Here is a 13,937-nt window from a genome sequence, read left to right as displayed (position 1 = left end):
AGTTGAATTATCCAATATGGATTGGATGAGATTACTAAGAAAAGATAAATGAATTTAAAAAAGAAGATACACCTTTGTGATTATCAGTTATTGTTTAGATATGTAAGTGTAAAGTTGAATTATCCAATAAATGTTTATAAAAGAGCCATACTCTACTGTCTGTTCTCCCCATTAACTCAATATTAATCATTTGGTAAAGAGAGGTAGTTACGTCTGTTTCATTTAGAAACTGTGCTTTTGAGACATAACTCTTAACTTTCCTATAAATAAACTTTAAGAAAAGCAAGAGAAACATTTAAAAGCAAATATAATTCAGCAAGCATTTATTAACTAATTTGCTTTTTGAAATATATTGTATAGATCCTGTGCATATACATTAAAGAGAAAGTTCTGTGAGGTACAGGTTTATGAAAAAAGATGGTGGGCTGACTGTGGTAAGTTCAGGGATGTACACATAGGCATAGGAGAGTCAGTGGAAAGAGAGCAGTTGAGGTAGTGATGAGAAGGAAGAGAGAGAGGAAGATTTTGGTCAAACATTGAAGCTTACTAACATTTAGGGGGTTCAAAGAGAGAGACATGGTTTTATTTATTAAGTAAATTAATTAAAATAAAAGTATAGGATATAGTATCTTTCAGAACTCACATTTATTTCACTGACATATAGTGAACATGTTTTAGTTTTCTGAAATATAAACCTATCTGATTTCATATCTGAAACTTTCATGGAATGTCTAGGAAATTCTGGGTTGCTGTGTATTCCTTGACTGTTTCTTTAGGTATATCTGGGTAGAATATAAAGTAATTTAAAAAAAAAATCTTGAAAGTCTAGCTCACTTGTAAGAATATTTCCCATTGGTTGTCACACACTTAAATTTGCTCTTGGGCAGCCTGAACTGCATTCCACAACAGTATCCTATCTTTGAGCTGCTAGACAAGAATTTACATTGTAACACTGAGAAGCTCCACAGGATCAAATGCATTTTATAGTTAATGAATCAGAAACCTTTGATATTTACTGTTTTATATAGATTTGATGCTTTTTCCTTTTGCTTTGAAACACATAGTCATCTCTATGTCTACAAATGTATTCTTTTCTGATTTTCTTTCTTCTTTTAACATTTTTGGATTTATATGTAGCATTAGTTTTCCTCTAAAAATGTATAACCATCCTTGTCTTTTTTAATGTTAATACCTTTTTATTTGTCTCATTTTGCACTCCTTCCCCTTGTGTAGAATGCTGCATCTGGTATTTAGTTCATATCCATTCATGATTGTTTTTCATTAATCCTTTCAAGTCTTCTATTTCGCTATTTTAACATTTGGTTTAAATTAATTTTGTAGTATAGCAGAGATATTTTTTCTTTGGAGACATATATATGTATATATTTGTGTGTGTATCTTTGGAGAGGGGTTTGTGTGTGTGTGTATCCGCACATATACATATGTGTCTCTGAAGATAATATATATATTTCAATTCCATCAGTAGAACTGGAAAAAATCAAGTGGAAGGTTAAACAAGATCTGTTTTTGAGAAATGTTTCCTAGGTGTCCCTAAAATACCCATTCCTGCAGGATATTAAAGGGAAGTTTAAAAGTCTAGAACTTAAATAGTTAGGACAATAAAATGAGCTACTGATTATATAGAAATAATATTGAGAAAAGTCATTATGCCTTTCTAAAATATGTGTTAAAATACATTATACAATGTCATTTTATTTTCAGTTTTGTTTGTAAAATTTCCTAAATAGTAAGAATATTTTATAGTGTTTATCAAAATCATCAATAAGCCTTCTCTGTTGTAGTGATAATCCTATATGTAAAGTTATCTCCTGGTCTTCTGTTTGTTTCTCCTTTTACTTGCTGTTAATATGTTTTACGATCTAACTCATCTGATTATTATGAAAGCTGAATGTGTGTTTTCATGATAAAAATTCTTAAAATCTACCTGAACTTGCTATATAAATGCTATTTCTCTATCAGTTCTTTCTCAGTTCCTCAGAAATACTCTTTAAAAAAAAAAAAAAGTAGGCTTTTATTCTTTCATTACTTATACTGACTCTTTCAGTATGTGCATGCAAAATTGGAATCTCTGACTCAGGTATTCTGACCTGTAAACCAAATCTTGCTTTTCCAAAATAATGGAACTATTATAATCCTATGTACTATTGCTGTATTTGGGTTATATTCTTTGGGAAAAAACTGGCAAATACATAATTCTTGCCAACAGGGTCTTTGTGTATTTTCAGGATTTGCATTTTTTTATAAGACAAATTATGTCAATGTTAGTTATTTTTATTTTAACAGCATTGGGGACATCATAGATCACTATCGAAAAGAACAAATTGTTGAAGGGTATTATCTTAAGGAACCTGTACCAATGCAGGTCAGTGTTGTTTTTCTTTTTGCAGTAATAAGCATTTTATTTTAAAATGCATTTTTGGTGTTATGTTTTATGCACACAGTCATGCATTTAAAATTGGATAAAATTTAAAACTGCCATTACTCAGATTCTTTCAGAAAGTACATTGTAAGAGAATCACTTAGTTTTTATTTCTGTTGATTCTAGCCTTTGTGGCTTTTTGAGAATAGAAGCAGTGGTGGGACAGAAGCCATGTTACATTGGGTCAAGGAATGAATGAGTTTGTTGGAGGCAAAAGTGGAGACCACAAGGATAAATCACAGCTGGGCTTACCTAGGTGAGCTTGGTAAATAAAATGAAAATTAATTCTAGAAGAAGATAGGGTTGAGAGGGATTTAAACTTTTTATTTCATGGTTTATTTGGCTATAGATTTATGGTGAGAGAGTTTTGTGCGTGTCTGCATACTCTGTGTAAAGCCACTAGTGATGAGGAGGGTGAGATGTGGTAGTGGCAGTACCTGATGTACAATTTCCTAGGGCAGGCAAGAGTGGCTAAAATCCACAGTATAAGAAGGAAGATTGGTCTTAACAAGAGGGCCTGTTCAGTATTAGCTGCTTAATGCATAGGGTGATTGTTTAGTCTGTGTACTTCTTAGACTTTCTGAAGAGTGGTGGGCAAAGATTTTAGCAGATGCTAGGAACAGGTATTTCAAAAGAGTGATTAGGAATTGTCTATGTGGAAAATGGAGGAATTGATACTTCAGGGACATAAAGTTTTTTTGGGGGTACCCAACTAAACTTCCAGTGACTGATAGTGTCTCTAGCGTCTCAGTTTTCCCTCCTAACATGTTAGTTTCAGAGGGTTGTCCCTGCTAGTCATTGAAGTTGCTGCGGTGGGGGATCATTTTTCTGATGCTTAATATCCATTCAAGAATCATCACCATCTTGTCACACTATGGTAGCTTCATTTCCTCATACTTTTCTGGTAGACTGTAAGGTCCATGAGAGCCAGGGGTGTTGTGTTATATTCCCAGTGTCTAGAGTAGCATCAGTGTTACTGAATGGATAACTGTTTGCTCTCCAGTAGGAAGCACCCACTTCATCCCCTCTGTATTATCACAATGTGTCTTAATATCGTTGTGCTTGTTGTTATCTCTATGTCCACCCCTTCCTCTAGGACTGTCGAAACACTGCTAGTTTTAAGATCCATCTCAAGTTTCACTTTCTCCTTGTTGACACCTTCCAAATAACGGTAGTCAGCCTTGATGTCCTGCTTTGGCAGTTTGGGCAGACAGTGTCAGTTCACTGCTCTGCTGACTGCATATTAAAATGAATTAAAAAAAAAAGTTGTTTTGTTTTTGTTATCACAGTTTATTTTCTAGAAGCACTGCTCAGGGTCTTTTTATTAGGGATCAGATGTGCCTTTACCTCCAGATGAAGATTGTGCCACTGTGTCTCACGGCTGTATCCTAAATTCTAATTCACGCTGGTTGTTAGAGTTAATGATGGTTTTAATTTGTTTCAGAAGTCTACAGATTCTGTCTAAAAATTAAGTCCTATGTTTTCCCATCTTGGATTTGGGCTTAGAATTTTTTAATTTAAAAATTTTTAGAAAAGTTTATTTTTTAGAATAAAAACTTATTTAGCACAATAAATAAGTAGTATTTGACCTTTAGTAAACTTTTGTACTTGAGTTATAAGGTTGTTTTAAGAATTACTTCATCTATATAGTCTGCTGCACTCTTGTGTTGTGGTTTCATAAGTCAACAAACCCCAAATTGTTGTCATTTGTAAAAGTGTCAATTAGTGCCTTGGATACTTCAGAAATAACTGATGCCAATTACAAAGCAATTCGGTTGCTACATAAAAACCATTAAATGCTATTTGAAGTCTCTTAATTTGAGCCTGGAGTTAAAAGTAGGTTACTGTAGAAGTTTGGGAATCAGAATATCCTTCTGATATCTATCCTTCCCAGCAGGCTTCTATTACAGAACAGAAAGTGTAATAATAACCTTTATTAATGGAAAAACTGATTAGCTCACTCCCCCTGAGGTGACTGCCTACCCCCACTCAGAGTAAGATGCTGGAATAGAAAGAACAGTTTTTGGTAGGTTTGCTTACTTTCTGGAGCTAACACTTCTTAAGACAGATGTTAGAAGAGAAGGAGCCTTTTGAGCCAATGCAGCCCACAATAAAATGAGCAACATTTTTTTTTTTTGTTTTGCACCATGATTTAGACACTGTTCTTATTAATTTATTTAGTTTTTCAACAACGTGTTGAACTACTGTACAATAGGGAAATAACAACTTAGGGCATCGAGTCTTCCTTGACTTCTTTCTCTCCTATGCTTTGTATCCATACTGTCAGGTACATTATGCTGACTCTGCTTTCCAAATCTAACACATAACCACCGTTAGAATCTGACTTTGTCCCCGTATTCCCTCTTTTGCCCTACGGCACAACAGTCAGGGGGATCCATTTAAAATGCGAGTAAGATCATTTCACTCCTCTGTTTAATACTCACTTGCACATGTTTTATATTTCATTTGGAGTGAAAGCCAAAGTTCTTAGAGTGGCTTCTCAGACTATAGATGTCATCTCATTAGTCCTCTGAACTTCTTACTACCATCCTCTCTCTCTCATTTGTCTCCAGTCATACTGGCTTCTCTGCTATTTTTTAAAATATGCCAGATTCTTTTCTGCTTTAGGATCTTTGCTTTAGTTGTTCACTCTGCCCAAAATGATTTTTTTTTTTTCAATATCCACTTGCCTCACTCATTCTCTTATTTCTTTCAGGTTTTGTTCAGAAATTAGCTTCACAATGAGATTTACCCATACACCTTATTTAATACTGGTACTTGCCTTACCCTGTAAAGCGCTTAACCATTTATTAACATACAGTATGATTTATATATTGTTTATTTCTTTCCCTCATTTCTTTGAGGATAATCTTTGAGGAATCTTTGATTTGTTTGCTGTTGTATTTCAAGAACTAGAACAGACCCTGACACTAAACTAACATTTATTGAATTAAATGTATGGAAACATTTAAGACTTCTCTGGAACTATGTAGATTTCAGCCTTTTCTTCTGTCATCCAGTGATTTACTGGAGTTTGGAAAGCAAAGTTCTGTCCTTGGCCATAATTTCTTCTAATATATTAGAATCTTTCAGAAGTTGTAGATGAGTATATCAGCCTCCTCCTAATATAATTTAGAAAAGTGCTATGGAGATCATCCTGAAATCAGATATTTAAATCCAAATAATAGTATAGTTATGTCTTAATGCACACACTACAAATATGCCCATTCTGTAGCCAAGACTAAATATTATCATTACTGAAATAAAAGACTGAAAAGTACACATCCATATAACTGGGAAGGTAGTCATCACTGTTTATCATCTGGGTCCAGTGTATCCTTTTAAAATTTTTCTTCTTAAGTCATTTTATGAATAATTCTTAGAAGTGGGAGTAAAGATATAGTCCAAAAAAGTTAATAGAAAGTTTAATAATAGGAATTTAAATATAGCAAACTGAAAATTTTTTTCCATATTTCCTTGGTTATAAAGGCTTAAAATAGGCAGCTGTTAATCCACTCTCAGGCAGGGACCTGGAACGTATCCATCTTATTAAATCCTAATTCCAGATTTCAGATACATCTCTAATTAATTTTTGCTTTATAATTACTCAGGTTATTCTTCCCACACTTTCACGGTCAGAATCCAATACTGATTCCAGATGATTCTTGGTTTTTGTTCATGTACTTGAATCATCCATCAAATAGAATACTTTTGAAAACTTGTATGGTTTATATAAATTTTATTGGGAGAGTATAGTCTTCTTCACTCCATAGGGGTAAAATGTTTTTCTGTTTAGATTTTTAAACATCAATTACAGTGATAAATATGGTGAATTTTAAAATTTCTACATTATGTTTCCTTTCAGCAACCTTTGGATACAAAATACCTTTTGGCCACTTACAAATCATCTTAAATAAATCTTGGTGCACAAACATAAAAATTTAAAAGAACCGTTATTTCTTTTTAGCAAAACAAGACAGTCTAGATTCTTGTTACAAAATATTGCATGAAGACATCCTTCCTACTAAATGACTGACTAGATAGAAACACCCCATATCCCTCCCCCCCACGTAGAAATCTATCATTTATTCAGTGTTTCTTGAGTTTGAGAAAGTTTAAGGATACTGCATTAGAAGAATTAAAGTCTGAGATTTTTGCTTATCAGAAATCAATGTTATCATCACAATAGATCCCAAAATGCCACTACCTCTTTGCATTAGTCTTTTGATTCTTTTAATAATTGTCAAACATCTTCCTATGTCAATTTTTTCTCTTTGCTGTTAGCAGAACATTGAGAGTTCTGGGCTGTGTTCAGTGAAGGCTACTGAAAAGATAACACAGATGGTAGATGGGCTTTTATACTTTTGAAAGATGCTGCAACGGTTGGCAGCATAGTAAAAAAAAAACAAAAAACAAAAAACAACAAAGGGTGATGCAATAGAGATGGTTTATTTCACTCTTGCATCATCCTTTAAGTTAACAGTTGGCAAACTTTTCTGTAAAGGACCAGATAATTAAATATTTTAGGTTTTGCAGGCGATTCAGTCTCCATCTCACCTGTTGAACTCTGCCTTTGTTGTATAAAAGCAACTGTAGACAAAAGGAATGAATGTGGGTGTGTTTTGATAAAACTTTATGTCCAACATCAGGCAGTGGGCTGGGTTTGGTGCGTATGCCATGGTTTGCCAACCCTTCTTGCTCTTTAGTATACTTGAAAAGTAATTGTTGAATAATGATGAAATGATTTCTAGGATGATGAAATAGAATGTTTTAAGATACAGGAAAAATATGATTTACGAAAATCTCATATCTTAGATTTATAAAAGGATCAGAAAGACCCATGAAGTCTTTAAAAAATCATTCATTAAGTATTAATCCTTGGAAATAGTAAGAACTGCTCAAAAAAGAAACTAAGAAACTGAAATTAAGTCTAGTGGATCCCATTGATAATATTGGTGATTGATTTATTTTGGAAAGATCATTATAAAGACACTCTTCTCTTTATAGTCTCCCTGACGTCAGAAATCTTTTTGTTACTTAGGAGGATTTAGCAGTTAAGACACATGCATCCATTCCTACAAGTCACAGTTATGTAAAACCATGTAGTAAGAACGATAGGCTATATAGGAAGGTGAGATTATGGGGTACAACACTCAAGAACCTCATCAGTAACACATAAAGATAAGAACCTAATAAAACGTAGTATAGTTTTTATATGTGATAACTGGTTAAGAAATGTTTAACCAGAACAATAAATATGGTACTTTACCTTGAAAAAGACCTGAAGCTTACTTGTGGAAGAGGCTACCACCAGAAGGGTTGTGATTATTATAAAGTGGTAGAAGGAGGATTACTTGAAATCAGATGGTGTTCTATCACCAGGTGTAGATGAATGAGTGTGGCATAGAATGCTTGGTGAATTGAGAGCTGTAAGGTATTAGAGGTATGTTTTCTGTATTCCCATGCATGTCATTTTAGCTGGGCATAGCTTTGTGCATTCATCTAGTCCTCCTCACAGATACAACTTTGCATAAGCAACCAGGTTTTTGTTTTATGCTTAAGTTGGCTCCCAGTTTATCAGTTCTCTTGGGACAAATTCATGTTTTCAATGTTATTTGCTGTAACACAATATTGTATTTTTGAGACTTTATTTGGAAAACAAAGGATCTCTTAATGTTGTTACATTTTTAGAATTTTAGTCTTAAAAACTTCTTTTAAATGTCATAGACAATCAGCCTGGTTTTTTAAATTGGTAATTTAGTAGATTTTATTTGATTTCTATCAAGAATTCATGAAATAATTTTAATATTTTTAAAAATTCAGGATCAAGAACAAGTACTCAATGATACAGTTGATGGCAAGGAAATCTATAATACAATTCGTCGAAAAACAAAGGATGCCTTTTATAAAAATATTGTTAAAAAGGGTTATCTTTTAAAAAAAGGTAAGTATTAACTTTAAAGATTCAATTTTAGTATTTTACCATTAATATTTAATAGACACGTTATAAATATTGGCATAAACGTTCCCACTGATGTATTTAATAAGTTTTGATATGAATTATTAATAATTGACCCTTGGTTAAAGCTTTTATAAGCATCGTTCAAAATCTGGAGTCTACAATAAAGAAGATGTATATATAAACACACACACACACAGTGCAATACTACTCAGCCATCAAAAAAATGAAATCTTGCCATTTGCAATGACATGGATGGAACCTAGAGGGTATTATGCTAAGCGAAGTAAGTCAATCAGAGAAAGACAATTATCATATGATCTCATTCATGTGGAATTTAAGAAGCAAAACAGGATTATAGAGGAAGAGGAAAAAATAAAACAAGATAAAATCGGAGGGAGACAAATTATAAGACTCTTAATCCTAGATATAGCAAACTGAGGGTTGTTGGAGGGTAGGGGGCACTTAGAGGGATGGAATAACTGGGTGATATAATGAGCACAGGGTATTATATGAGACTGATGATTCACTGACCAATACTTCTGATACTAATAATACAGTATATGTTAATTAATTGAATTTAAATAAAAAAATCTAGAGTCTAGGTATATCAAGTCCACATTTCCAAGCAGAGTTTCATGAAACAAGCTTACATATTTCCAAGTGTGTCTTTCATTCTTGAGGTCAGTTCCAGTGCAAGATATTTGATTCTTTGCCCCCTCTCTACCCCACACTTCATTATTATTTTTCTTCTTAAAGAGAGACTTCTGATGACACTGGTCACATTCATTGTTTTGATATTTCTGTTTTATATATTTGCCTCATTTTAACATTCAGAAATGTAGGGGGTTGGTTATTAGGATGTGGAGTAGAAGAGTATTTTCATATGATTAGAGAAGAATTACTCCAAAGCAAGAATTTTAAAGATTTTTATCTTCATGAAACTTTCAAAGATATAGTTAAGGTACCATTGTCATTTACTCTGTGATTCATTAAAACAAGCAGTATAGCATAAGGCATTTTTCTACAGATAAATTTAGGTATTTTGTCATTTTGTAAGGATAGATGTGTGATTGAAGCTTTGGAATAAAAATGGATATACAATTTTTCTTTTCAGCAATAATTTTTATGATTTTAATATATATGGCTTCATAGTTTATTATTTGGCTTACAGAAAACTTTTTTTTAAACAGGCAAAGGAAAACGGTGGAAAAATTTATATTTTATCTTAGAAGGCAGTGATGCCCAACTTATTTATTTTGAAAGTGAAAAACGAGCTACAAAACCAAAAGGATTAATAGATCTCAGTGTATGTTCTGTCTATGTTGTTCATGATAGTCTCTTTGGCAGGTAAGAAATTAATTTCCTATTTCTTTTTGGAATTGCTTTAATCGTAAAATAGTGGATATGTTCATCATTTTTTGAAGCATAGCCAGTGGATTTTCAGAGTCCTAAAATCATCTGAAAATGTCCGATTTACTTTCTAGGGTGATTTCTGTCTTCCTTTTTTATTTTAGACTAACCTGTGCATGAAATTCCACTCTTGTATTACATAGAAATCTTTGGAATGACATCTCCTGTAGTTAAACATGGCTTGTGTAAGGCATGTTTCCTCCCTGCGCCTAGCCCCAGTCTTTTGAGTAACTCAGTGGGAGTCTTGTCCTCTCCCATTTTATCCCATTCTCTTTAACTCATTGCATCTGATAGTACTGAGTACACTCAGTTGTATTACTAACTTGATAATAAGCATGTTCGTAAAAAATTTGACATTAAGAAATAATTCTAATATAAAAACAATTGCTTCAGTAGGGAAAAGGAGAGTATTTTGGATTTGGAGTTGAAGCATTTTTTCTTAAATTAATTTCAAAGTTTTTAAAAAAATAAATATCAATGTGTAAGCTAAAAGTGAATCCTGACCATCACAAAGCACATGCAACTCTTGATTACTTTTAATTTTTTGATCAGGAACAATGGCCTGTCTTTACCTTTCACTATCAGTATTATTAATAATCCATTCTAGAGTCTTTTTTAGACAAACTTATTTTTATTACGTATTATTTTTAATAAAGACAATTAAAAACACGGTTTTTTACAACCTTTTCTGTTGTAGGTGGCATTTCTACTAAGCAAGTCTAGCTTTATCCTGTTTAAGTTCAGAAAACTTCACAAGTAGCTGTGGAACATACAATCTTGTCATTTCTTTTCTCCAGACATCATATTAGTGTTATTTATAATTTTAATAGACTTTTTTAAATGGTCTTCTCTGTGGGAGCGGGAAATGGATGCTGAGGAGACAACTGCATTATTCACCACCAAACATGGTTTATTTGTACTATGAACAGCTACAAAAGGGAAGAAATTTGGGGGAAATAGGTAATAAGAAATTGGTGGTTCTTAAGCTGAGTCTTGGAAGATGGGGATTCATTCATCTAGATAGATCAAAGCTTTCCCAACCAATGTGTCACAAATAGGTTATAGGGGTCCCTTGAGATATTGGTAGTTGTAAAAAATGTTACTGTTGTAAAATGTTACTGTAATAAAATACTAAATGTTTTAAATTTCAGAATTTCATTATTATAAAATATATAATGGAGTTCCTCAAAAAATAATAACTTAGATATTTTTTAGATGTTTAGATATTTTAGATATTTATTTTTTATTTATTTATTTTTTTTTAATTTTATTTATTTATGATAGTCACATAGAGAGAGAGAGAGAGAGAGGCAGAGACATAGGCAGAGGGAGAAGCAGGCTCCACGCACCGGGAGCCTGACGTGGGATTCGATCCGGGGTCTCCAGGATCGCGCCCTGGGCCAAAGGCAGGCGCCAAACCGCTGCGCCACCCAGGGATCCCTATTTTAGATATTTAGATATTTTTTTCATTGTTACTTCTTTGATTGGCTTTAATGTATAGATACTTATTTTACCACCAAGGGCAATTAGATGATTATAAAGCTGGAAAGTCATTAAAATCACAAGATAAAGACAGTAGGCTTAATTTAAAAAATTCAACCTATTAGGCCACTTAAGAAATGTATTGGGATAACTAAATCCAGTAAATCTTCTCTTCCTCAGCCTAAATATTTTGCATATAAGTTGAATGAATCAGTGGTACCAAGCACATTGTGTTGGCACCATATCCCTAAAGAACTGTAAGTTTTAAGTAAAAGTCCCTCTGTCCACACAGCTTCCCCTCCCAACCCCCTCCTTTCCATAGATCTGTTCCTACACTATCAAAGTATACTTGGGAAGCTTGTTAGGAGACCTTGGAATTAATAGCTAAAGCTAAAGCCAAAATGCTTCATGCAGAGTTGGAGAATTTGTTTGTTGAAACAGTCTGTATGGACATTGCTAATTGTATGTTTGAAGCCAAAAAGCAAAAGAAATAGAAGAAATATTATTTTCAAATAGTATTAGATTGTGTTCAGATAGTATTATCAATAAACGCATTGGTGAATCAAATGATAGGCTGTATACAGATCCAGAGATTACATTTTCACTGTACACTGATAAATCTGCAAACATTAGAGAAATACTTGGAGGTAAATTGTTGGCCATCCAAAGAAGTACCAAAAGAAATTATAAAATATGAAGTATTCAAAACAGTAAATTAATCCTTTGAAACAAAGAAGATGTTGTAGAAATAGTATTTAAGTTCATGATCAATGATGAAACTTCATCATTGGTTTTTACATCAAAAATTCATTCTGGAAAATAAGCAATACAGAAAGGCTCTTACATGTCAAAGTCTGTTTGTAGACCAGAATTCCACATTGAATATCATAAAATGAGTCTAATAAAATCCAAGCTGCTTCAGCTACACATGTTTTCACTTTCACGGGAAGAAGTGGGATCAGAGTACCACTGAGCTATTTGATACCAGAGTCCATAAGCTGTCCAAAAGGAGACTTCTGCTGATGTCTACAAGATCTACAAGAAAAAAAAAAACTTCTTGGCAAATGATTTCCACATCACAGATTAGTTGAAGAATAGGTAAACTTCCTCAGATTTAGAAATACAACACAAAAATATATTAATGTGCTCTGATGGTTTATGGATTCAAAGCAGAAATTCAACTTTGGAAAAATGAAGGTAAAAAATGATTGATTCCCTAGTGATACTTAAAATTTGAATAACAAGAATCTTAGAATCATTTAGACTAATAAAAGCTACATCTGTGTAAAAGTGGTTGGGGAAAACTGTAAATTATTTTTGACATACTTTCTATGAACGGATGTGAGCGGACTGAAAACCAGTTTGCAGTATCAAAAAAAAAAAAAAAAAAAGAAAATGATGGCTAGAGTTAAAGAACAGGTCTTTTAGTGCAATTTAAAGAGACCGAATTATTTCTATTATGGTTACTATCAAGAAAGTAGTTTTAAGGAAGCAGAAAAGCAGTAAATACACATTTATCATTTGCTACAGGATCACAGCTTGCTTCTTGTGCAGAGTTTCTTGTTGAAGGTGGCTTTTAAGAATTTGACATTGAATTTAATGATACCAAGTCTAAACTTGGTGTTACAAATGATATGTTCACAGGAACTATGGTACAAGTCTTTTATTTTTAAAGAACTGAGTTTTTTCCCCAAAGTCTGCCAGTATACCATCACCAGCTCTATTTTTGAGGGCCTTTACTAGGAAAGAGATGGGAAGTACCAAGAAAGAGTGGATCCCAAGAAAAACAGCATCAGCAAAATATATTTCAAGGAAGTGAACAGATACCTCTACCAGATAGTAGGACTAATGAAAAATTGACATCAAATTATGTAACACAGAATGCAAATATCATGTACGAAAAGGGAAATAGTGGATGAATGCAGTTATCTTTTTCTTTGACACAAATGACTGGCGCTGGACATTTTATGCTTTGTGTCTGCATAGAACCCAATACGCTGCCTGACCTGCATTTGAATGAAATGTAATGTGAAAGGTAACAGCCCCTTGCAACACAGGTTAAATGACAGCATGCTTACTCAGGCCACGGCGAGGGAATGTTTAGGCAGCACTGCTCATTGGCCTGTTTTCCCGAACTGTTTTAGCTGCAGAGCTATGCAAGTTTTCCAGATTATTTTCAATATTAAGAAGTCACTAAGCACACCATTTCTTTACATTAAACTTACGACTTTTAATATTGCTTTAGTTTAAATATAATCATTTAAGAAGCACAGGTTGAAAGACATTTCAGTGAAAGAGTTACTGTAGTGAATATGTGGGAATGTTTACACCTTTTTGTGCGCTGAATCTTTCATTGTGGCAATATTTATTATCTTCATTTAGGTATGATGTTTTCACTGGATATTAAATTTTTAGGTTGACAGTTATTTTCTTTCAGTGTTTTAATTAAGGATTATTTTCTGCCTTCCAACTTTTTCTTTTATGATTCTCTTTTAGAGATAATACATCTTTTTTTTCTCTTTAGGTATACTGTATTTCATCTTTCTCTGGTTGAGATTTTTCTTTAGATTTTTAGCAGTTTAACAAAAATGTGCCTACGGTAAATTTTCTTTAGATAAAACTTTATCCTAATATTTGTAGAAC

General features: G+C 33.1%; 1 protein-coding gene across 2 annotated transcripts in view; it reads left to right on the top strand.

The window, feature by feature from the left end:
- RASA1 (RAS p21 protein activator 1) overlaps positions 1 to 13,937 on the top strand; it is a 109,084-nt gene that overhangs the window by 74,035 nt on the left and 21,112 nt on the right. For both annotated transcript variants that reach the window (XM_049108284.1, XM_025437237.3), the window contains exons 9-11: positions 2,305 to 2,383; positions 8,264 to 8,384; positions 9,593 to 9,749. In XM_049108284.1, coding sequence (XP_048964241.1) covers positions 2,305 to 2,383; positions 8,264 to 8,384; positions 9,593 to 9,749 — 357 coding nt within the window. The remainder of the gene's footprint in view (positions 1 to 2,304; positions 2,384 to 8,263; positions 8,385 to 9,592; positions 9,750 to 13,937) is intronic.

This window comes from Canis lupus, chromosome 3, assembly GCF_003254725.2.
Source record: "Canis lupus dingo isolate Sandy chromosome 3, ASM325472v2, whole genome shotgun sequence".
Lineage (NCBI taxonomy): Eukaryota > Metazoa > Chordata > Mammalia > Carnivora > Canidae > Canis > Canis lupus.
This window is presented reverse-complemented; position numbering and strand designations above follow the sequence as displayed.